General features: G+C 46.2%; 1 protein-coding gene across 1 annotated transcript in view; it reads left to right on the top strand.

Moving 5' to 3' along the window:
• The first annotated feature begins 261 nt into the window (after positions 1–261).
• tbx21 (T-box transcription factor 21) overlaps positions 262–25,415 on the top strand; it is a 32,308-nt gene continuing 7,154 nt past the window's right edge. The window contains exon 1 of the mRNA XM_042343439.1: positions 262–386. Within this exon, the coding sequence (XP_042199373.1) occupies positions 364–386 (23 nt within the window). The 5' untranslated portion in view covers positions 262–363. The remainder of the gene's footprint in view (positions 387–25,415) is intronic.

Genomic DNA, 25,415 nt, shown 5'->3' with positions numbered 1-25,415 from the left:
AGGGGCAAAGAGCTGGAGTTGCAGCAGCTCCGATACGGGCTCCAGCAGCAGAGGTTCTACCTGAACGGGGAGCAGCAGAGCCACTCCGGCTCAGCGGAGCCCGTCTCCCTGGCGTACCCCTGCCGCTACAGCAGCTGCCCCTACCCCGGCAGGAACCCCCCCGCTCCGGGCACGCACAGCTTCGCCCCCCCCTCCGAAGCGGAGTCGTTCTCGCCGGGCAGCGAGCCCCTGGCGGCCCCCTACCCCGGCTCCGGCCCGCGGGCCGCCCTGTACGGGGTGCCCGGAGTGCAGGTGTCCGGCAAGGCGCAGGTGCTGCTGTGCAACTACCAGCTGTGGAGTAAGTTTCACAAACACCAAACGGAGATGATCATCACCAAACAGGGCAGGTAAGTCACCCACCCCCCCCCCCCCACCCACACACACACCCCACACACCCCACACACACACACCCCACCCCACACACCCCACACCCCGCGGGAACATCTCCCTGAAAACCCGGGTACCTTTTTTGCCGGTGGAAATTGTAAAGGGTATAATAGCTGTGAGAGAGAGACACACACACTGTGAGAGAGAGAGACACACACACTGTGAGAGAGAGAGTCTCACACACACACTGTGAGAGAGAGAGACACACACACTGTGAGAGAGAGAGAGACACACACTGTGAGAGAGAGAGACACACACTGTGAGAGAGAGACACACACACTGTGAGAGAGAGACACACACACTGTGAGAGAGAGACACACACACTGTGAGAGAGAGACACACACACTGTGAGAGAGAGACACACACACTGTGAGAGAGAGACACACACACTGTGAGAGAGAGAGAGACACACACTGTGAGAGAGAGAGACACACACTGTGAGAGAGAGAGACACACACTGTGAGAGAGAGACACACACACACTGAGAGACACAGACACACACACACACACATTGTGAGAGAGAGACACACACATTGTGAGAGAGAGACACACACATTGTGAGAGAGAGACACACACACATTGTGAGAGAGAGACACACACACTGTGTGAGAGACACACACACTGTGTGAGAGACACACACACTGTGTGAGAGACACACACACACACTGTGAGAGAGACACACACACTGTGTGAGAGACACACACACACACTGTGTGAGAGAGACACACACACACACTGTGTGAGAGACACACACACACTGTGAGAGAGAGACAGACACTATCTGAGACAGAATCACGGCCTCTCGCGGGCACATTCGTATTTGCGAACTTATTTGCGAATGGAACTTACAAAGCGTATAATAGCGGAAACCTCCGAGACCCTGTGTTTGTTTATAACGAATTGGGTACCAGAGCCGTGGGGGGGGGGGGGGTGGGGGGTGGGGGTGAGGTACACAACGAGGGTTCAGGTCGCCGCAAAATACACAGTCACTACACCAGCGCCGTGAGACGCCATCCTGCGTGAAGGGTTGCAGGGTCAAGTGCAAAGAGTGTCAGCTGTGGGTGACATGTGCTTCTGTCGTGACCTGTGGTTTATCGGGGGGGGGGAGGTGTTTGGGTGTGGGGGGGGGTGTTTGGGGGGGGGGGTGGGGGGGTGTGTTTGGGGGGTGGGGGGTGTTGCCGGTGTGAGTGCAGTGGGTCAGGTTAACCCTGGCCTCCCCCCTCCCCAAGGTGAGGATGTGAAGTATTATTTGTAGTGGGGGGGGGGGGGAGAGGTGTGTGTGTTGGAGGGGGTGTAACACCGGGCCATTTGCTTGTAACCACTCCAGGATGAGTGAGGCTCACGAATGTGGTGAGATTGCTGTTCGCAAAGTGTGTGAGACACACTGTGTGTGGGGGGGGGAGACACACACTGTGTGTGGGGGGGGGAGACACACACTGTGTGTGTGGGGGGGGAGACACACACTGTGTGTGTGGGGGGGGAGACACACACTGTGTGTGAGAGACACCGACAGTGTGTGGAGGAGAGAGAGACACACACACGCAGTGTGTGAGAGAGACACACACACAGTGTGTGGAGGAGAGAGACACACACACAGTGTGTGAGAGAGACACCGACAGTGTGTGGAGGAGAGAGACACACACACACAGTGTGTGAGAGAGACACCGACAGTGTGTGGAGGAGAGAGACACACACACACAGTGTGTGAGAGAGACACCGACAGTGTGTGGAGGAGAGAGACACACACACAGTGTGTGAGAGAGACACCGACAGTGTGTGGAGGAGAGAGAGACGCACACACAGAGTGTGGAGGAGAGAGACACACATAGTGTGTGGAGGAGAGAGACACACACGCACAGTGTGTGAGAGAGACACCGACAGTGTGTGGAGGAGAGAGACACACATAGTGTGTGGAGGAGAGAGACACCGACAGTGTGTGAGAGAGACACCGACAGTGAGTGGAGGAGAGAGACACACACACAGTGTGTGGGGGAGAGAGACACACATAGTGTGTGGAGGAGAGAGACACCGACAGTGTGTGAGAGAGACACCGACAGTGAGTGGAGGAGAGAGACACACACACAGTGTGTGAGAGAGACACCGACAGTGTGTGGAGGAGAGAGACACACACACAGTGTGTGGGGGAGAGAGACGCACACACAGTGTGTGAGAGAGACACCGACAGTGTGTGGGGGAGAGAGACGCACACACAGTGTGTGAGAGAGACACCGACAGTGTGTGGAGGAGAGAGACACACACACAGTGTGTGGGGGAGAGAGAGACGCACACACAGTGTGTGGAGGAGAGAGACATACACACACAGTGTGTGGGGGAGAGAGACGCACACACAGAGTGTGGAGGAGAGAGACACACACATAGTGTGTGGAGGAGAGGGACACACACGCACAGTATGTGAGAGAGACACCGACAGTGTGTGGAGGAGAGAGACACACACACAGTGTGAGAGAGACACCGACAGTGTGTGGAGGAGAGAGACACACATAGTGTGTGGAGGAGAGAGACACCGACAGTGTGTGAGAGAGACACCGACAGTGTGTGGAGGAGAGAGACACACACACAGTGTGTGAGAGAGACACACACACAGTGTGTGGAGGAGAGAGACACACACACAGTGTGTGGGGGAGAGAGACGCACACACAGAGTGTGGAGGAGAGAGAGACGCACACACAGAGTGTGGAGGAGAGAGACACACACATCGTGTGTGGAGGAGAGAGACACCGACAGTGTGTGGAGGAGAGAGACACACACACACAGTGTGTGAGAGAGACACCGACAGTGTGTGGAGGAGAGAGACACACAGTGTGTGAGAGAGACACCGACAGTGTGTGGAGGAGAGAGACACCGACAGTGTGTGCAGGAGAGAGACACACACATAGTGTGTATGTGTGAGAGAGAGACACACACACAGGGAGAGGCTGACACTGTGTGTGAGAAAGAGAGACACACACAGGGAGAGGCAGACTGTGTGTGTGTGTGTGAGAAAGAGAGAGAGAGAGAGAGAGGAAGAGACATCCACACTATGAAACAGACACTGAGTGTGAGAGACACAAACACAGTGAGAGAGAAAAAAACACTCTGCGTGAAAGACCCACAGGTACTGTGAGACTGAGAGCCGGAAAGACGGCCTTTCTCGGGCACTTTTGCTAACTTCTGACTGGGGTGACATTCCCCACCCGCTGTGGATTGCCCCCGCGCCGAGGATTCCCTCTCTGGGAGAATTGTGACACTTAACTTTACAATTTCTGCACTTGGCTTCGGGGGCTCTCTGGTTAGCCCCAAAATCCACGTTTTTTTAAAAAAAAAATAAGAATTGTACACAGCCACACACACACAGTGAACACACACACACACACACACAGTGAGACACACACACACACACACAGTGAGACACACACACAGTGAGACACACACACACAGTGAGACACACACACACACAGTGAGACACACACACAGTGAGACACACACACACAGACACCAGTGAGACACACACACACAGTGAGACAGACACACACACAGTGAGACACAGGTGAGACAGACACAGACACACGCACACACAGGTCAGACAGACAGACACACACACAGCGAGAGACAGAGACACACACACACGCGGTGAGAGTCAGAGAGGCTCAGGACAGTCGGGGTGACAGCGCAGTGAGAGCTGATGGGCTATTAGCGACAGGAGATTGCGGGTTTTCAGGGAGTGTTTGTGAACGAAGCGCACAAAGCGATGTGTGTGTGTCTGTGTCGGGGCTCTGTGCAGAAAGTGCTCGGGCTGTTGGCGACGCCAATCCGGATTCCCTCTCCTCTCCCGTTGGACATCAAGAGTGTGTTACTCCAGGAGCGGAGGGGATAAGAGTGTAGTGACTGTGACTCTCTCTCTCTCATTTACACACGGTGTGAGGCGCCCAGGACGTTTTATACAGTGTGTAAATGGGGCATTTGTTGGCTGTTCATTCGATATCATCCCATCAATCCAAAAGGGTATCAGCCTGGATCCAGTTCCCAAGCGACGCGGGGAGGATCTGGGGGGGGGGGAGGGGGGGAGGTGGGAGGGGGGGGGGGGGGGGGAGAGCGTCCCAACTGGGGATCTGCTGACACTGTAGTTTGTGTGAGTGTTTGGAGAGAGTCACAGCTATTGCATTGACCAGGACACGCACACAGCGTGAGGAGTGGTGGGTGGGTGGGGGGGGGGGGGGTATGTGGGGGGGGTCTGTCTCTCACTTTATGCGAAAGAAAAAGAGAGAAGAAAACCGAGAAGAGGGGAAAAGAGAGAGAGAGAGAGAGGGTGTGTGTGTGTGTGTGTGTGGGGGGGGGGGGGGGGGGTAACAGAGAAACCCAGGGAAGCGCACGGACCAGGACACAATCCCTGTCGTTGACACCAAAAAGCCACCAGAAAGGACCATATTAACCCAAATTATTATTATTTTTTTGGGGGGGTGTAGTTTTATATAGTTTTATATGAATCAAATAAAAGAATCAGTTCGTGACAGTGATCGGGCTCAGTGGATCAATCAGTCAGTGTGTCAGTCAGTCAGTCAGGTCTCTCCAGAGAGAGAAAAAAAAACAGTCACCACTTTAAACACAACAAACAGCGAAAAAAGAGAGTAAAACTGTGACTTTTACAATCTCGCCACGAGAGGTGTAGTTAACTGGTCACCGCGTCGCGATTTCATAGCAGATCAGTTCCATCTCTCGCTGTGAGATGGTAAAACTCACCGTTTTTGGTTTTTTTTTGATCAATCACATCACTGAGTTATAGTTTAAAGCCTCGCACTTTTGCCCCTAAACTGCACTCTCTCTCCCCCAATAATGATAATAATAATTATCATTGCGTTTGGTAGTAAAATCCGTTCCCCCTTTTCCTCTTCTCCTTTTTTCTCTCTCTCTCTCTCTCTCTCTCTATTGCTTCTCTTCTGTCTCGTTTCACCCACAAAAAACACACACACACACACACACAGACACTACACTTTACAGTATATCCCGTGAAGCGCTCTGAGGCGTCTCGAAGACCAGGCGATAAGGTGTTGCATCAAACGCCGAGGATTACCGTTATTACGAATATTTTTATTTTCTCTGATCAACGACGTCTCAAAGCGCTTCACAGATATATAGAGTGTTTTGTCGGTTAACTTCTTGGCTAAAGTGTTTTTTGGGGGCAGATAAGTCCTTGTCTCTGTTCCAGGGGATGGACACGTTCAGCTTCTTTAAACACTTGCATTAGAAGCTAAACCTTCTCTTTATCTTCATTTTCTTTTTAGGGAAAAAACACACCCTGGTCGGTTGATATTGCAGATTTTTTTTTTAAAAAAAATACGCTTTAATGTTTTCTGAAAAGCTAAGTTATTCCAAAATAACGAATTGTTAGCAACAGAGGCGCATTGAGAAACCCTTTTCATTTCCAAACTGGAAAAGTGGTCGGAACTAAATGTATCACTGTGGGTGTGTCTCTCTCACTGGTGTGTGTGTGTGTGTGTGTCACTGTGCACAACTCTTATTTTTTTTAAAAAAGGGGAATTTAAGGTGCATTTCATTTCCTCCCCCAAATGATGCCCTCTTTTCCCCCCCAAACAAAATTCTCCACTTAAATTAAAACCCATCCCCTGTGTCGCTGACATCAAACGTGGCCCAGTTGGCCTCTGAGATATCATCCTCTCGGGTGGAAGGGGGAATAGGAGATAATTTTTCGTTCAGTTCGTGGTTTTGAGGGTTGGGTGAATAAATAAAAAAAACCCAAATACAATTGCTTGATCAGCCCCCAATTAACATGTCCCTCACACCCCTCAGATCCCACTCAATAACTAACCTACACCTCTCCTCTGTGTTTCTCTCTCTTTTACCTTTTCCCGTTTTCTCTTTCTCCATTTCTCTCATCTTCTCTTTCTCCCTTTTTGCTTTTTCTCTCTTCTCTTTTTCTCTCTCCCCCTCCATCACACACACACACACACAACAGCAGTTGTGAAGGTTTTTATTATTGCAGTACATTTATCATTGATTATTGAAGGCGACTCTTTAACTTTTTTTTCTTAACTATCTTAACCTCGTCTTGTGCCTTTTATCTGGGTATCCGGAAGTGAATATGAACCACAAGCACTAAGTTACATCCTCTCTCTCTCTTTTTCTCCAGCAGTTACACTCTGCTCCTCACTCTGTGTGTTGAGGTGCTTTGCACCAAATCGCTGACAGTTGCGTAAATCTTTGTCTGTCACAGTGTCTGTCACAGGACACTTGTCAATGGCTGTGGAAATGTGTAGAGCAAAACTTGGAATCCAAAATACAACCCCCACTCATTCACTCCCCTCCCTCTCTCTCTCTCTCTCTCTCACTCTCTCTCTCACACACACTCAGAGCCTTCCTCACTCCCTCCCTTCTCTCTCTCTCTCTCTCTCTCACCCACACACACAGCCTCCTCACTCACTCCCTCCCTTCTCTCTTTCTCTCACCCACACAAAGTCCCCCTCACTCCCTCCCTCACTCCCTGCTCTCTCTCTCACCCATACAGCCCACTCACTCACTCCCTGCTTTCGCTCTCTCTCTCTCTCTCTCTCTCACACACACACACTCAGAGCCTCCCTCCCTCCTTGCTCTCTCTCTCTCTCACCCACACACACAGCCTCTTCACTCACTCCCTCCCTTCTCTCTGTCTCTCACCCACACAAAGTCCCCCTCACTCCCTCTCTCCCTCCCTCCCTCCCTCCCTCCCTCCCTCACTCCTTGCTCTCACTCTCACCCACACACATAGAGCCTCCCTCCCTCCATCCTTGCATTCTCTCTCTCTTACACACAGCCCCCTCACTTACTCACCCCCTGCTTTCTCTCTCTCTCTCTCTCTCTCTCACACACACACTCACTCAGAGCCTCCCTCACTCCCTCACTCCCTCACTCCCTCCCTGCTCTCTCTCTCTCTCTCTCTCACACTCACTCAGAGACTCCCTCCCTGCGCTCTCTCTCTCTCTTACACACAGCACCCATCACTCACTCACTCACTCACTCACTCACTTCTCGAGCCATCACAATAAACCAGTTGCAAAAAATGAGTAATCGGAGCGGTGATTCATCGGGTCTGCGAGAAAATGTAAAATAAGTGTAGGAGTTTATTTTAATACGCTGGTTTTCAAAGAAATCGCTTTCCTTTCTGTGGCCTCCCTCTCTGACTTCATTCACAAACTCTGTGCTGTTATTGCCTTCCTAAAGGCACTAAGACATAACCTGAAATACTTCCAAAACAACCTGTCAGGCAGTCAGATGGCAACTGATATTTCAGTTTAATGATCTAAATGTAGACACATTAATAGCATTAAGTCGCTGCATCACATTGCAGTTTGCCATTTTTAAAACAGGAACTTTTACAGCTTTTTTGTAAAAGAAAAACACAAAATCCTGCATTGCCTGTGTGCGTGTGTGTCTGTGTATCTATGGAGAGTGTTAACTTTCAACCTGACTTGGTTCAAGAATGAAATCATAGAAGGTTCTTGGCACGAGATAACTTCCTGGCACATCTTCCACCTTAGAAATGTAGAAATTCAGAGAGTTGTTAAATGCGGTAGTCGGTGTTTGTGGTAAAATGCATTTTGACAGCGTAATATCGTCGTAACGGTCAGAGCACATCACGGCAAATACCATCTCTCAAAGTGACTGCTTTCTGCAAAGCAAACACGACGGCCATTTTGCACACAGTAACGTCCCACAGACAGCTCTGAAGTGAGCGCCCTATTCTGTCCGGCACTGCGACTAGAGAGAGAGACTTTTCTTTTGCGACACTATACCGTGATCTTTAATGTACGCCAGATTGAAGCTGGTTTTAACCTCTCACCAGAACGAACACTTTCCCTGTGGATTCTAAAAGATCAGCTCGAAGTCCCTGTTTGTTCTCCGATGGAAAACATTCGGTTTGAATATTTTCTCCACATAAATGTGTGCGCGTGTGTATATTTACAGATATATTTATAATAACCCTTGCGTTTAATATTTCACCCACAAAATGTACAGTCAATTCACTTTATAGTATATGCAAGGATTATTATTTTAATGTAGCGCCTGATTATATTGTTGAGACGTCTCAAAGCGCTTCACAGGATATATTGTAAAGTCAATTGACTGTATATATTGTGGGTGAAATTTATGAAAACAATTTAAATTGAATGCTTTGTCAGGACAGAGTTGGGGAGCACCAACTGCAGTAAATGATCAACATTCTTGGGACATGGAGGGCAATGTCAGTCCAGTGTGTCAATCAGATGGTGTTCACACACAGTAACTCCACTTCACACTACATACTGTGAGGCGCTTTGTGATGTCCTCCTGATGTGAACGGCACTGTATCAGATGTAAGGATTATTTTTATTTATTACTTATTAGTTTATTTATTGCTGTGTGTGTATACTTAGTGTGTGCGCTTAGTGTGTGCGTGCGCTTAGTGTGTGCACGCGCTGTGTGTGTACACTGTGTGTGCGCTGTGTGTCCGCTTAGTGTGTGTGCTGTGTGTGGGAGTGTGTGTGTTTGTGTGTGCTGTGTGTGTAGCTGTTTGGATGGACCGGGTTGGTTTTGACGGACACCTGTCGCAGTCAGACAGCCGATGCTCACTGCGCTGCCTCGACCAAGGTAGAAAGGACTGTTTAGTTGAGAGGAGGTCAGTGTCAGTGCTCTTGTCTCGGGTGAGAGTGGGCGGCTCCAGGAGAGGAGGAGGGATGGAAAGAGGAAATTCCCTTGTAGGTCTGTGTTACACGTCTAGACTGAATATTAGGCATCTCTCGCCTGTCGGTTATCCTTTTTGCCCATTGCCACGAGCAGTGATGAGAGATAACGGCTGTAAATAAACCTGTTTATCCCTGCACTAGCTGAGAAGAAAGAGAGGCATCTGAAATTCCACTGAGCTGAGGTGACAGTTTTATCTTGAAGGTGTGGGACTGCGCAGAATTGTGGAAACTTCTTCAAATGCAAGTGTTATTATTGTTGTTAATATAATTGATTCCTAATCTGGAAAGCGGTTCTCTGGAGTGATTACAAACGAGCAGCTTCCAATTTAATGAATTTTGACAGGCGTCTGTCGAAACCAACCCGGTCCATCCAAACAGCTACAATCTGAAGAATTTTCCCGATTTCTGTGAGATCCTAAATTTGAATTCAAACTCGTTCCTCGGAATAAGACTAGGTTGAATTTGGGGAATTAGCCCCCATGGCCTCTAATGCCTTCAAATCTGATTAAGAGTCTTCAATAATCTTTAAAGCAGCAAAAAGCCCTTTTAATCCAGGGATGTTTTAAATCTGTTTTATTTTCTTCTCAGAAACAAAAAAAAAATCTGATAATTAAGAACTTTACCCTCTCAGAGTGGGTTAGTTTAAATAAACATTCATCTGGTGATTTTTTTTTCGCACTATAAAGTAGCCCATAAAATGTAGGAGGGAGAAGCGAAGGGCTTTAGTTGTGACAGTTCAGGTGTTATATATTATATGACATATATATTATATATTGATGTGTGTATGTATGTGAGTGTGTATAGTGCCCCAGGACACAACCCCGCTTGAAGGACGCAATGTAAATGCAAGTTGTTGTATAGTGCTAACAGATCACTGTTCAGGTCTGGGCTGGAAAGGTTGTAGTTTATTGTTGTAATGTGTGTTACAGTAATGGTTTTGGTAAACAGTCTGATACAAGTCTAAGATAATCACCAAATATAGAAGGAGAAGTTCAGAGAATATTTTCTTCACGTCGAGAATTATTGGAACGTGGTGGGAACCCAACCAAAAACGTTGATTGAAGCTAAATCCGAACCAGGTTTTTAAAAAGGAATCAAACAAACTTCTGAAGAGGAGTGCAACCTCTCACATGGTTTGTGTGTGAGGTGGGTGGGGGGGCATAGGCAAGGGAGTGGGACTAAACAGAGAGCTCTCGCAGAGCGCCAGCTGGCACAGGCACAATGGGCCGAATGGCCTCTCTCTCTGTGTCCTGTATGAATTGTACCCACATTAGAGAGGCAGCAGAATGGTTCACTAAGGTAATTTCATCACAACGTCATTCAGTAGTTATGCAGTCATTTCCAGACTGCACCAAAGCCTTTCAATTATCCAAAGTTCATTTTATTCATTTTCTATTTCACTCACATTTTCCTGTTTCTCTTAATTTCTGTCCGTGTGGCTCTCTGTTTCTGTGTGCATGTGACTCTCCTCTCTCTCTGTTTCTATATGTGGTTTATCTTTCTAACATGCATCTCTGTATATCTCACTTTCTGTGTGTGTATCTGTTTCTCTTTCTTTCTTATAGTCTCACTCTCTCTTTCTGTGTGTGCGTGTCCCAATATATCTGTGTGTGCGTGTCCCAATATATATATATATACATATCTATATATAGTGTGTGTGTATGTGTGTGTGCCTGTCCCTATATATCTATGTGTGCCTATTCCTGTACCTCTATGTGTGCCTGTCCCATGGTAGTCCCGATATCTATGCGTGCCTGTCCCTTTATGTCTACGCTCGCCTGGCCCCATATCTCTGTCTGGGCCTGTCCCTATATATCTATGTGCGCCTGTCCCTATACATCCATAGAACATGAGACGCCATTCGGCCCCTTGAGCCTGCTCCGACATTTAATAAAATCATGGCTGATCTTCTAACCTAATTCCATTTACTTGCCCTATCCCCATATCCTTTAATCCCTCATCCTTTAGAAATCTATCAACCTCAGTCTTGAATATGTTCAGACAGCCTTTTGGGGTAGAGAATTCCACAAATTCACTGTCCTCTGAGTGAAGAAATGTTTCCTCAATTCAGTTCGGAAAGGCTGACCCTTAATCTTGAGACTATGACGCTTAGTTTTAGATCTCCAACCAGGGAAACAGTCTCACGGTATCTCCTGTCAAGACCCTTAAGAATCTTATAGGTTTCTATAAGATCACTTCTAATTCTTCTAATTCTTCTTCTAGAGAATATAGGCCTAGTTTACTCAAACTATCCTCATAGGTCAAACCCCTCATCCCAGGAACAAACTCAATGAAACTACACTGCACTCCCTCTAAGGCGAGTATGTCCTTTCTTAAATAAGGAGACCAAAACTGTGCCCAATATTCTAGCTGCGGTCTCACCAAGGCCTTGTACAACTGCAGCAAGACTTCCCTACTCTTGTACTCTAACCCTTTTGCAACGAACGCCAACATGGCCCTAGTTGCATGGTGTACCTGCATGCTAACTTTTTGTGACTGGTGTAGAAGGACACCCAAATCCATCTTAACACTACCTAGTCTCTCCCCATCCAGAAAATAATCTGCTTTTCTATTTTTACTACTTATGTGAATCAATTTGCACTTCCCCACGTTATACTCCATCTGCCACCTTCTTGCCCACTAACCTAGTCTGCCTGTATCCCTTTGCATTCTCCGTCTGTCATCCTCACAGCTTTCTCTACCACCTATTTTCGTATCGTCCGCGAATTTAGATACGTTAAGTTCTGTTTCCTAATCTAAATCATTGATATAGACTGTAAATAATTGAGGCCCAAGCACTGATCATTGTGGGACTCCACTAGCCACATCCTGCCACATCCCTACTCTCTGTTTTCTTCCTGTTAGCCACTCTCCAATCCATGCTAAGCCACTCTCCAATTCTTGTGTGCTCCCTATATATCCTTGTGTGCCTGTCCCTCTATATGCGTGTGTGCCTGCCCTTCTATTTATGCGTGTGTGCCCCTGTATGTGCGTCCGTGCGCGTGTCTGTATATGCATGTGTGCGTCTGTTTGTGCCCGTCACTATAATCAATGGTTGCCTGTCTCTTTATATATCTATGTGTGCCTGTCCCTATATATCCGTGTGTGTGCCTGTCCCTATATATCTGTGTGTGTGCCTGTCCCTATATATCTATGTGTGCCTGTCCCTATATATCTGTGTGTGTGCCTGTCCCTATATATCTATGTGTGCCTGTCCCTATATATCTGTGTGTGTGCCTGTCCCTATATATCTGTGTGTGTGCCTGTCCCTATATATCTGTGTGTGTGCCTGTCCCTATATATCTGTGTGTGTGCCTGTCCCTATATATCCGTGTGTGTGCCTGCCCCTATGTATCTACAGGTGCCTATCCTGTTACAGTATATTCTGTGAAGCGCTTTGAGATGTCGAGAAGACATGAAAAGCGCTATATCAAATGCAAGGATTATTATTATATATTTATTATTATGCATGCCTGTCCCCATATGTTTATTGGTGCCTGTTCCTATATACCTAAGGGTGCCTGTCCCCATATATCTTTGGGCGCTTGTCCCCATACATCTCTGGGCGCCTGTCCCCATACATCTCTGGGCGCCTGTCCCCATACATCTCTAGGCGCCTGTCCCCATACATCTCTGGGCGCCTGTCCCCATACATCTCTGGGCACCTGTCCCTATGTATGTATTTCCCTGTTTATGTGCATATATGTGTGTGTGCCTGTCCCTATACCTCTATGGGCGCCTGTCCCTATACCTCTATGGGCGCCTGTCCCTATACCTCTATGGGTGCCTGTCCCTATACCTCTATGGGCGCCTGTCCCTATACCTCTATGGGCGCCTGTCCCTATACCTCTATGGGCGCCTGTCCCTATACCTCTATGGGCGCCTGTCCCTATACCTCTGGGCGCCTGTCCCTATAACCGGAGTCCTGTAGCTCAGTGGTTAGAGCACTCGCTTTGCAAGTGAGAGACCTGAGTTCAATTCCAGGCAGAGGGCGAAACCTTGGGCAAGTTTCCTTACTCCACACAGAGCCTAATAATAATCCTCCAAAACCAAAAACAATAATTAATTGGTCATTTTCAATCTACGACTGTTTGTGGGACATTGCTGTGCGCAATTGGCTGCCGCGTTCGCCCACAAATATACAGTCAATTCACTTTGCAGTATGTTCTGTGAAGCGCTTTGGGACGTCCTCCCGACGTGAAAAGCGCTATATCAAATGCAAGGATTATTATTATTATTATTATTATTAATATAACTCTATGGGCGCCTGTCCCTATACCTCTATGGGCACCGGTCCCTATACCTCTATGGGCGCCGGTCTCTATACCTCTATTTGTGCGTGTCCCTACACCTATGTGTGCATGTCCCTCTATATCTGTGAGCACGAGTCCCTATATATCTATGGATGCCTGTCCTTATACATCTATGGATGACTGTATTTGTATCTCTATGGATGCTGTCCCTATATATCTATGGGTGCCTGTCCCTATAACTGTGTGTGGTCACCTGTGTATGTGACTGTCCCTATATATCTCTTTGTGACACCCTATATCTATGTGTCTGTCCCTATATCTATGTGTGCATGTCCCTATGTATCTGTGGGCACGAGTCCCTATATGTCTATGAGTGCCTGTCCTTATACATCTATGGGTGACTGTATTTATATCTCTATGGGTGTCTGTCCCCATGTCTGTGTGGACACCTGTGTATGTGAGCATGTCGCTGTATGTACGCATGCGTGTCCCTAAATCTATGTGTGCCTGTCCCTCTATCTATGCATGCGTTTCCCTATGTACATATGCGTGTTTTCCTATATATGTGCATATTTATATATATATGTGTGTGTGTCTTTCCCTATATCTATGTGTGCCTGTCCCGTTATCTGTATTTGCCTGTCCCTATATATCTAAGTGTGCCTGTCCCTATACACCTATGGATGACTGTACTTGTATCTCTATGGGTGCCATTCCCTATATCTCTATGGGTGGTTGTCCCTATGTCTATGTGTGGACACCTATGTATGTGAGCATATTGCTGTATGTATGCATGCGTGTCCCTATATCTAAGTTTGCCTGTCCCTATAATAATAATAATAATCCTTGCATTTGATATAGCGCTTTCCCCGGCGGGAGGACGTCCGAAAGCACTTCACATCCATATGTGTGTGTCCCTATATCTATGTGTGCTTATCCCAATATATCTGTGGGCACGAGTCCCTATACATCTATGGATGACTGAACTTGTATCTCTATGGATGCTTGTCTCTATATATCTATATGGGCCTGTCCCTATGTATCTGGGTGTGCCTGTCCCGTTATCTATGTGTGTTTGTTCCTATGTATCTATATGGAGTCCTGTAGCTCAGTGGTTAGAGCACTTGCTTTGCAAGTGAGAGACCTGGGTTCAATTCCAGGCAGAGGGCGAAACCTTGGGCAAGTTTCCTTACTCCACACAGAGCCTAATAATAATCCCTCCAAAACCAACAACAATAATAAATTGGTCATCTTCAATCCACGATTGTTTGTGGGACATTGCTGTGCGCAATTGGCTGCCGCGTTCGCCCACAAATATACAGTCAATTCACTTTACAGTGTGTTCTGTGAAGCGCTTTGGGACGTCCTCCCGACGTGAAAAGCACTATATCAAATGCAAGGATTAGTTTATTATTATTATTATTATGTGTCTGTTCCTATGTATCCATGGGCGCCTGTCCCTACATCTCTAGGGGCGCCTGTCCCTACATCTCTAGGGGCGCCTGTCCCTACATCTCTAGGGGCGCCCGTCCCTACATCTCTAGGGGCGCCTGTCCCTACATCTCTAGGGGCGCCTGTCCCTACATCTCTAGGGGCGCCCGTCCCTACATCTCTAGGGGCGCCCTACATCTCTAGGGGTGCCTGTCCCTACATCTCTAGGGGCGCCTGTCCCTACAGACCTAGGGGCGCCTGTCCCTACAGACCTAGGGGCCCCTGAATCTATATATATATATATATATGGGCACGTGTCCCTATATATCTATGTGTGCGTGTCCCTATATCTATGTGGGCCTGTCCCTATGGATCTGTGTGGGCCTGTCCCTATAGATCTCGTCTCTTTACCCCCTCCTCGCTCCCTCCCTCCCTTCCCTCCCCTCACCCTGACCATTTCCCCCCTGCTCGGGTCCCAACCCAATTGTCCAGTGCCTTGGGACGTCCTCCCGACGTGAAAGACGCTCTATAAATGAAATCTTGTTGTTGTTGTGTTGTTGTGTGGGCTTGTCCCTATGGATCTGTTTGGTCCTGTCCCTATATATCTATGTGTTTCTGTTCCTATATATCTATGTGTGTCTGTTCCTATATCTCTATGCGTGCCTGTTCCTATATCTCTATGCGTGCCTACCCCTATATCTCTATGCGTGCCTGTTCCTATATCTCTATGCGTGCCTACCCCTATATCTCTATGCGTGCCTGTTCCTATATCTCTATGCGTGCCTGTTCCTATATCTCAATGCGTGCCTACCCCAATATATCTATGTGTGTCTGTCCCTATATATCTATGTATGCATGTCCCTATATAATTGTGGGCACGAGTCCCTATATATCTATGAGTGCCTGTCCTTATACATCTATGGATGTCTGTATTTATATCTCTATGGGTGCGTGTCCCTATGTATCTATAGGTGCCATTCCCTATATCTCTATGGGTGCCTGTCCCTACTTCTGTGTGGACACCTATGTATGTGAACGTGTCGCTGTATGTATGCATGCGTGTCCCTATATCTATGTGTGTCTGTCCCGTTATCTGTACTTGCCTATCCCTATATCTATGTTTTCCTGTCTCTATATACCTGTGTGTGCCTGTCCCTATGTGCCTGTGTGTGCCTGTCCCTATATATCTATGTGTGCCAGTCTCTATATACCTGTGTGTGCCTGTCCCTATATATCTGTGTGCCTGTCCCTATATCTATGTGTGCCTGTCCCTATACATTTATGGATGACTGTATTTATATCTCTATGGGTGCCATTCCCTATATCTCTATGGGTGCTTGTCCCTATGTCTGTGTGGACACCTGTGTATGTGAGCGTGTCACTGTATGTATGAATGCGTGTCCCTATATCTATGTGTGCCTGTCCCTACATATCTCTTTGTGTGTCCCTATATCTATGTGTGCCTGTCCCTATATCTATGTGTGCCTGTCACTATATATCTATGTGTGCTTGTATATATCTATGTGTGTCTGTCCCTATATATCTACGTGTGTCTGTCCCTATATGTTTGTATGTGCCTGTCCTGTTTTTTATGTTTACCTGTTTCGTTTTCTATCTGTGCCTGTCCCATTATCTCTGTGTATCTGTCTCTATGTATCTATGTGTGTCTGTCCCAATACATCTATATGTGCATGTCCCTATACCTTCATTTGTGTGTCCCTGTATATGTATGTGCGCATATCCCAATATTTCTATATGTGCATGTCCCTATATATCTAGGTGTGTTTGTCACTATATCTACGTGTGCCTGACCTTTATATCTACGTGTACCTGTCCCCATGTATTTATGTGTGCATATCCATATCAGCTATATCTTTGTGTTTGTGTCCCTATATATCTATATGTGCCTGACCCTATACCTGCATGTGCCTGTCTCTATATGATTGTCCCTATATAGCTAGATGTGCCTGTCCCCACATCTCGCTACTATTTGTGCCTGTCCATATATCTATGTGTGTCTGCCCCTATATCTATGTGTGTGTGTCGTTATATATCTATGTGTGCCTATACCTACGTCTCCCTATATCTATGTGTGCGTGTCCCTATATCTACGGATGCATATCCCTATACATTTATGTTTGGCTGTCCCTATATTTCTATATGTGCCTGTCCCTATATATCTATGGTTGTCTGTTCCTATATATCTATGGGTACCTGACCTAATAATAATAATAATAATAATCCTTGCATTTGATATAGCGCTTTTCAAGTCGAGAGGATGTCCCAAAGCACTTCACAGAACACACTGTAAAGTGAATTGACTGTATATTTGTGGGCAAACGCGGCGGCCAATTGCGCACAGCAATGTCCCACAAACAGTCATAGATTGAAAATGACCAATTTATTATTGTTTTGTTTTGGAGGGATTATTATTAGGCTCTGTGTGGAGTAAGGAAACTTGCCCAAGGTTTCGCCCTCTGCCTGGAATTGAACTCAGGTCTCTCACTTGCAAAGCGAGTGCTCTAACCACTGAGCTACAGGACTCCAAAACCTCTATACTTCTATGAGTGCCTGTCCCTATACCTCTATGGGTGCCTGTCCCTATACCTCTATGGGTGCCTGTCCCTATACCTCTATGGATGCCTGTCCCTATACCTCTATGGGCGCCTGTCCCCATACTTCTATGGGTTCCTGTCCCCATACATCTATGCTTGCCTGTCCCTATATATCTATGGGTGCCTGTTCCTCTATATCTATGGGTACTTGCTCCTATTTATCTATGTGTGCCTGCCCCTTTATATCTATGTGTGCCTGTCCCTATATATCTATGAGTGTATGTCCCTAAATCTATATGTGCCTGTCCCAATACATCTATATGTTCATATCCCTATATCTACATTTGCATGTCCCTGTATATGTACGTGCGCATGTCCCAATATTTCTATATGTGCATGTCCCTATATATCAATGTGTGTTTGTCACTATATCTACGTGTGCCTGACCTTTATATCTACGTGTGCCTGTCCCCATGTATTTATGTGAGCATATCCATATCAGCTATTTGTGTATGGCCTATATCTAGTGTGCGTGTCCCTATATATCTATGTATTCCTGCCCCTTTATATCTATATTTGCCTCTAACTATGTATCTATGTGTTCCTGTCTTTATATACACCTATTTGTGCCTTTTCCCATCTATCTATGTGTGCCTTTCCCTATATATCTATGTGTGCCTGTCCCTAAATCTATGTGTGCCTGTCCCAATACATCTGTATGTGCATGTCCCTATATCTACATGTGAGTGTCCCTATATAACTGTGTGTAAATTTCTATATGTACCTGTCCCCATATATCTGCGGCATATCGATATCTGCTATTTGTGTATGTCCCTATATCTATGTGTGCATGTCCCTGTATCTTTGCGTGTGAATCCCTATGTCTATACATGCCTGTCCCTATGTCTACACATGCCTGTCCCTATATCTATGTGTGTCTGTCCTTTCATATCTATGATTGTGGTCATGGTCTCTGTATCTATGCATTCCTGTCCCTATACATAGGTGTGCCAGTCTCTATATCTATGTGTGGACCCCTGTGTATGTATGCATGTCCCTATATTTATGCATTCATGTCCCTATATGTATGTGTGCCTGTCGCTATATATCTATGTTTGTGTGTCCCTACATCTATGCGTACGTATCCCTATACATCTATGCATGCCCGTCCCTATACATCTGTGCGTGCCTGTCCCTATACATCTATGTGTGCCTGTCCCTATATATCTATACGTGCCTGTCCCTATATGCATGTGTGCCTGTCCCTATGGGTGCCTGTTCCTGTATCTATGTGTGCCTGTATCTATGTGTGCCAGTCCATATATATCTATGGGTGCCAGTCCCTATATATCTATATGGGCCTGCCCCTATGTATATCTATGTGGGCCAGCCCCTATATATCTATGGGTGCCAGTCCCTATATTCTATGTGGGCCTGTCCCTATATATCTATGTGGGCCTGTCCCTATATATCTATGTGGGCCTGTCCCTATATATATCTATGTGGGCCTGTCCCTATATATATCTATGTGGGCCTGTCCCTATATATATCTATGTGGGCCTGTCCCTATATATCTATGTGGGCCTGTCCCTATATATCTATGTAGGCCTGTCCCTATATATCTATGTGGGCCTGTCCCTATATATATCTATGTGGGCCTGTCCCTATATATCTATGTAGGCCTGTCCCTATATATCTATATGTGTCTGTCCCTATATATCTATGTGGGCCTGTCCCTATATGCATGTCCCTAGATATCTAGATGTGCCTGTCCCTCCATCTCCCTATACCTATTAGTGCCTGTCCCTATATCTACATGTGCCTGCCTTATATGTATGTGTGCCTCTCGTTATATATCTACATGTGCCAGTCCCTATATGTGTGTCCCTATATATCTAGATGTGTGTGTCCCTACGTTTCCCTATATGTGTGCCTGTCCCTATATCTATCTGTGTGCCTATCCACATATATCTATGTGTGCCTGCCCCTATATATATCTATGTGTGCCTGCCCCTATATATATATGTGTGTGCCTGCCCCTATATATATCTATGTGGGCCTGTCCCTATATATCAATGCGGGCCTGTCCCTATATAACTATGATGCCTGTCGCTATATATCTGTGTACGTATCCCTATATGTGTGTGTGTCCCTATATCTGTGTGTGTGTGTCCCTATATCTGTGTGTGTATTTCTCTCTATATATCTAGTGTGTGTGTATGTGTCTCTATCTTTGTCACTATCTATGTGTGTCTATCTCTATCCCTGTCAGTCTGTGTAGAGGGTGTGGTGGAAAGACTATTTACAAAGACGGGCTGGGAGTTGGCAGCACGTGGGTGCTCTGTGTTTGTGTCTCAGGCTCGGGATGATAAAGACCTTGTTTCAGTCATGCAGCAGCTACATTTGATCAGATGGAAGCTTGGTGCAAACATACAGAAAGCAAATCACCTTGTGGCGTTTAATGCTGCATATTGCACATTTTTTGTGGGTTTTACCCACAAAATACACAGTCAATCCACTTTACAATACAATCTGTGAAGCGCTTTGAGATGTCTCAGCAACTTGGTAAGGCGCATTATCAAAAGGAAGTATTATTATTATTTAATCATTAATCCTGTGTGCATTTCAACCTGTGTAGAGTGCATTTAATCATTAATGTGCACATCCAAGAGTTTAACTTGAAAGCCCCGTGCTCTGTGTTGGAGTGTAATACTCTATCACTACATGGGAAGCCAAAATGTTATTCCTTACAGGAGTTGGTTCCCCGCGGAGTTGTCATTACAAGTCTCCTGATCTTTGTGAACCTCGGCTCGCCCCGGGATGTCAATTCTCTTGCTCGGATTCAAAGAATATCCGATTTTTATTCATTTCTAACAAACCGGGGACTGGAGTGAAGTCAGCTCTCCTGAATGGCATCTCCTCATTGTAGCTCGGTTTTTGCACACTGTGTTTGCAGATACAAATTTACGGTCTTTTTTTGTCTTTCTTTCAGCGCCTCGGGATTTCCTCCCGACGTGAAAGGCGCTGTACAAATGTAATTTGTTGTTGTTAGCAGAGGAACTGAGGGAGAGGTTAGAGGCAGTTCCTTCAGTCCGTGTTTCAAATTGATTCCCACAAGCAGCTCCTGTTCACCTGCAAAACACACAATTTACTGTGTAAACTGTTCATTACAGTTTACACTGAAGTGCTTTGAGACACCTCGACGGTGTGATAAGTTGCTTTGTCAAGTGCAAAGGTTATTATTCAATACAGTCAATCCACTTTACAATACATCCTGTAAACGCTTTGAGACGTCTCAACCACGGATTATTATTATACTGATTAATTCTGTTAATGCTCAGGTGCTTATCCACTTCCCTGGTTGGAACGCACTGAGCTATCTCTATCTCAGTAATAATAATATTTGATGCTCGCCTTCAGATCGCAGCTGAAGACTCTTCTCTGCGCAGATGGTCATCTCCCTGGTTCGGTGTCAAACTATGTTATTGTTTCAGCGCTCTGAGAGGCATTCTGCAGTAACATACAAAGCGTCCTGTGTAAATGCAAGTTGTTGTTGTTAGAGGAACATAGGAAAAGGGGGAGGCCATTCAGACCCTCCAGCCTGATCCACCATTCCATTGGATCATGGCTGATTTGCACCTCGACTCCATTTACCCACGTTTGCTCCGTGCTTTGATACCCTGGCCTAACAAAATCTACCGACCTCAGTGTTGAGAATTTGAATTGAATTTGGGGACCAGATTGTTGTTAATTATCAGCTCTTTACTGTTTTCTTACCCAGAAACTTGTGGCCACTGGAAGCTCAGCCTGACCCCCAGTAGCACCTCCACCCCACGACTCCCCTCCCACCCCCCCCCCCCCCCCCCCCGGACTCAATCCACCAGCTCAGTGGGTCAGAGCAGCTACAATTAGACAAATTCTTAAGTGAGACCATCGGAGTCAGCACGATAGGCCCCTGTGACTCACTCTCTCCTCTATCTCGTGTCCATCACCGTTGATTTTTTTTGCATCTCGCTCGCTTGCTCAATCACTCACTCACTCTCGTTCGTGCTCACTCACTCACTCACTCACTCACTCACTCTTGCTCGCTCATTCTTCCTCGTGCTCTCATCCTCCCTCCTTCCCTCTCTCTCTCTATTAATATGCTGACTCACATCTTGTCTGTTCCTGAGTCAGCCTCAGAGTTTCGGGGGAAGCCACCCAAGGACCTGATTGGCACTGAGCCTGTGGTGGGGGTGGGGAGGCAGGTGGTCACTGAGCCAGGGTGGGGAGGTGGTCACTAAAGAAGTCGGGTGGGGGTCAGACAGTTGCTGTATTTACGAGAACGGTACCAAGGATGAGGGACTACAATTATGTGGAGAGATTAGAGAATCTGGGATTATTCTCCTTAGAGCAGAGAAGGTTGAGGGCAGATTTAATCGTTGTTCAAAATTATGAAGGGCTTTGATAGCGTAGATAGGGAGAAACTGTTTCCTCTGGCGGATGGGTTAGTAACCAAAGAACACAGATTTAAGATAACTGGCAAAAGAACCAGAGGAGAGACTAAGAGAATTTTTTTTATTAAGCGGTGAGTAGTTATGGTCTGGAATGCACTACCTGAAAGAGTGGTGGAAGCAGATTCGATTGTAACTTTCAAAAGGGAATTCGATAGGTAATTGAAAAGAAAAAATTGTAGGGCTATGGGGTAAGAGCGGGGAGTGGAACTAGTTAGCAGCTCTTTCAACACGCCGTCACAGGCACGATGGGCCGAATGGCCTCCTCCTGTGCTGTGGGATTCTATAGGAATAACAGAAAGCTTAGCCGGGGTGTCAGCCCTCTCCACCGCCACCCGTGATCTCACAGTTGAGAGGTTCGATTCCCAGGCGAGATGAAACTGTAGACAAGTTTCCTTACTCCACGTGCCTCTGTATACCAAGCAGTAATGAGGAACCTAGTTGCTAGTGGATTGGTGAATCATAATAATTCCTCCAAATGAATAAATAAATAAATAAATAAATAATTTGGTCACTCAATCCACAAACTGTTTGTGGGACATTGCTGTGCGCAATTGGCTGCCGCGTTCGCCCACAAATATACAGTCAATTCACTTTACAGTGCGTTCTGTAAAGCGCTTTGGGACGTCCTCCCGACGTGAAAAGCGCTATATCAAATGCAAGGATTATTATTCTGTGAAGCGCTTTGAGACATCTCAACGACATGATAAGATGCTATTATTGTTATTATTATTGTCCAGGGTTGTATCACCGAATAATGCGGCGAGAGAGAGAGAGGCAGGCAGGCAGAGATAGACAGAGAGAGACGCAGACAGATGCATACAGAGAGAGAGAGACACACAGAGAGAGAGAGACAGACACATACAGAAAGAGAAAGAGAGAGACACCCACACAGAGACAGTGACAGACACATAGAGAATACTCATACACTCGGGCACACAGAGAGAGAGAGAGATACATGCACAAAAATTAAAAGAGAGAGGCACACCCACAAAGAGATGAAGAGAGAGAGAGAGACAGACACACAGAAGGTTAGCGGCGGGAGAGAAGGTAGAAAGGTAGCTCGTCAATCATCCCTATCACCAACGATCAATCCCACATCAAAGGAAGCGATTAACACAAACAAGATAAGTGAACAGCAAAGATACTCTTTCAGCGAAAAGAGTTTAAAAAGAAATGACCACGAACTCCGTCTCTGGCTTCCTGAAGTCACTTGAGGGTCCTTGAAAAACGTTCTCACTGTCTAAACGTTCTCTGACATCCTTTTCCCCACTCCTCCATCCCTTGCAGCTCTCCCTCTCCCCTCCTGACAGTATGTGATCATACACAGCGGCTCTCTGTACTGATGTGGCGCATGTGGCAGGGTTGGGTAGGGGTCTGGGCGAGCAGTGAAGCCAGAGATGGACGGACGGTTGCTGGTGGAAAGGAGACAAGGGCTTTGCCGTGTGGATCGCGGTGCACGCCTCTCCCGTTCGTTATCTTTCACGGCTGATTCACTCTTGTTTTTTTGAACAGAATAATCTTTACCTCCAGGATTTGCGCTCGTCTGAATCTTCAACTTAAAGAAACCCATCTATGTGTTTATTCGCTTTTTAAATGCCTGGCACATTTCACCCATAAAATGCACAGTCACTACGCTTTACAGTGTATCCTGCATGGATATGTCAATGGTAAATAGTGGTAAATGTTTAAAGATGTAGTGTAAAATTCTCATTCCTTGAGGAATAAGAGTACCAGAGGAAAGCAGTTTATCCGTGACTAACTAGAGCAGTTAGAGAAAGTAGAAAACTAAAAGAAAAGGACTATAAAACTGCCAAAAAGAGTAGCAAAGCTGAGGACTGGGACCATCAAAGGAAAACCAAAAAGCTCATTAAGAGGGAGAAAATGGATTACGAGGGCAAGCTCGCTAGGAACATTAAGACAGATTGTAAGCGTTTTCATCAATATATTAAGAGGAATAGGCGAGTAAAAGTAAATGTGGGTCCATTACAGGCAGAGACAGGAGGAATTATAACGGGGGATAAGGATATGGCAGAGTACCTAAATAAATACTTTGCTTCTGTCTTTACGTTAGAAGACACAAGAAGTTTACCAGAAATAGAGATGAACCAAGGGGCTAATGGTAGGGAGAAACTTAGGGAAATTTACATTAGTAAAGAATTGGTGCTCGGGAAATTGTTGGCATTAAAAAGTGACAAGTCCCCTGGTCCTGATGGTTTGCAGCCTAGAGTTTTAAAAGAGGTCGCTCATGAGATCGTGGAGGCCTTGTGTCCGTTCTTCCAAAATTCTTTGGATTCTGGAACGGTTCCCATTGATTGGAAGATCGCACCACTATTTAAGAGGGTGGGAGAGAAAAGGAGAAAAGATGGGGAACTATAGACCAGTTAGTCTGACATCGGTGGTAGGGAAAATTCTAGATTCCTTAATTAAGGATATCGTAGTGGGGTACTTAGAGGATCGCAATATGATTAGATAGAGTCAACATGGCTTTACAAAAGGGAAGTCACGCTTAACAAATCTTTTAGATTCAGAGGGACTCGGGTGTCCTTGTACACCAGTCACAAAAAGTTAGTTTGCAGGTACAGCAAGCAATTAGGAAGGCTAACGGTATGTTGGCATTTGTTACAAAAGGGTTGAATATAAGAGTAGGGAAGTCTTGCTGCAACTGTATAGAGCCCTGGTGAGACCGCAACGAGAGTACTGTGTGCAGTTTTGGTCTCCTTATTTAAGAAAGGATTGTACTCGCCTTGGAGGGGGTACAACGTAGATTCACTAGGTTGGTACCTGGGATGAGGAGGATGAGTTATGAGGATAGGTTGACCAATTTAGACCTATATTCTCTAGAATATAGAAGAATGAGAGGCGATCTTATAGAAACCTACAAGATTATTAAGGGACATGACAGAATAGATAGTGGGAGACTTTTTCCCCTGGTTGGAGAAACTATAACCACAGTCTTAAAATTAGGGGTAAGGCCTTTTCGCACTGAGTTGAGGAAGAACATATTCAAGACTGAGATTGATAGATTTCTTGTGAATAAAGGGATTAAGGGATAAGGCGGGTAGGTGGAGTTAGAATAGATCAGCCATAATCTTATTGAATGGCGGGGCAGGCTAGAGGGGCTGAATGGCCTACTCCTGCTCCTAATTCTTATGTTCTTATGTCAAGTAATCACCCTGAGACAGAATAATTAATTATTATTGATAACAACAATATAACCGTTGTGTTTGATACAGCCCCTTACCACTTTGTCGAGACGTCGCTCGGCGCTTCAAAGTTACACTGTAAAGTGATGACTGTGTTCAGTGTGAAATGAGACAGAGATTACGCTCAGGGCCGATCATCCCTGAGAGGATTTCCCCATCGCCATCCCGATCATCAGAGGGGAAACACATAGCGCTGTCTCCCACCTCCCATCCCCTCCCCCAACATGAGCATCACATTCCTGTGTCTGTGGCTTATAGTAAACTGTGTGTGTGTGATACTGTGTTTCTCACATTATCGAGACGTGTGTTTTGGGGACAAACGAGGTAGTCGATTTGT

The sequence above is a fragment of the Callorhinchus milii genome, unplaced genomic scaffold (assembly GCF_018977255.1).
Source record: "Callorhinchus milii isolate IMCB2004 unplaced genomic scaffold, IMCB_Cmil_1.0 Scaffold23, whole genome shotgun sequence".
NCBI classification, from domain to species: domain Eukaryota; kingdom Metazoa; phylum Chordata; class Chondrichthyes; order Chimaeriformes; family Callorhinchidae; genus Callorhinchus; species Callorhinchus milii.
This window is presented reverse-complemented; position numbering and strand designations above follow the sequence as displayed.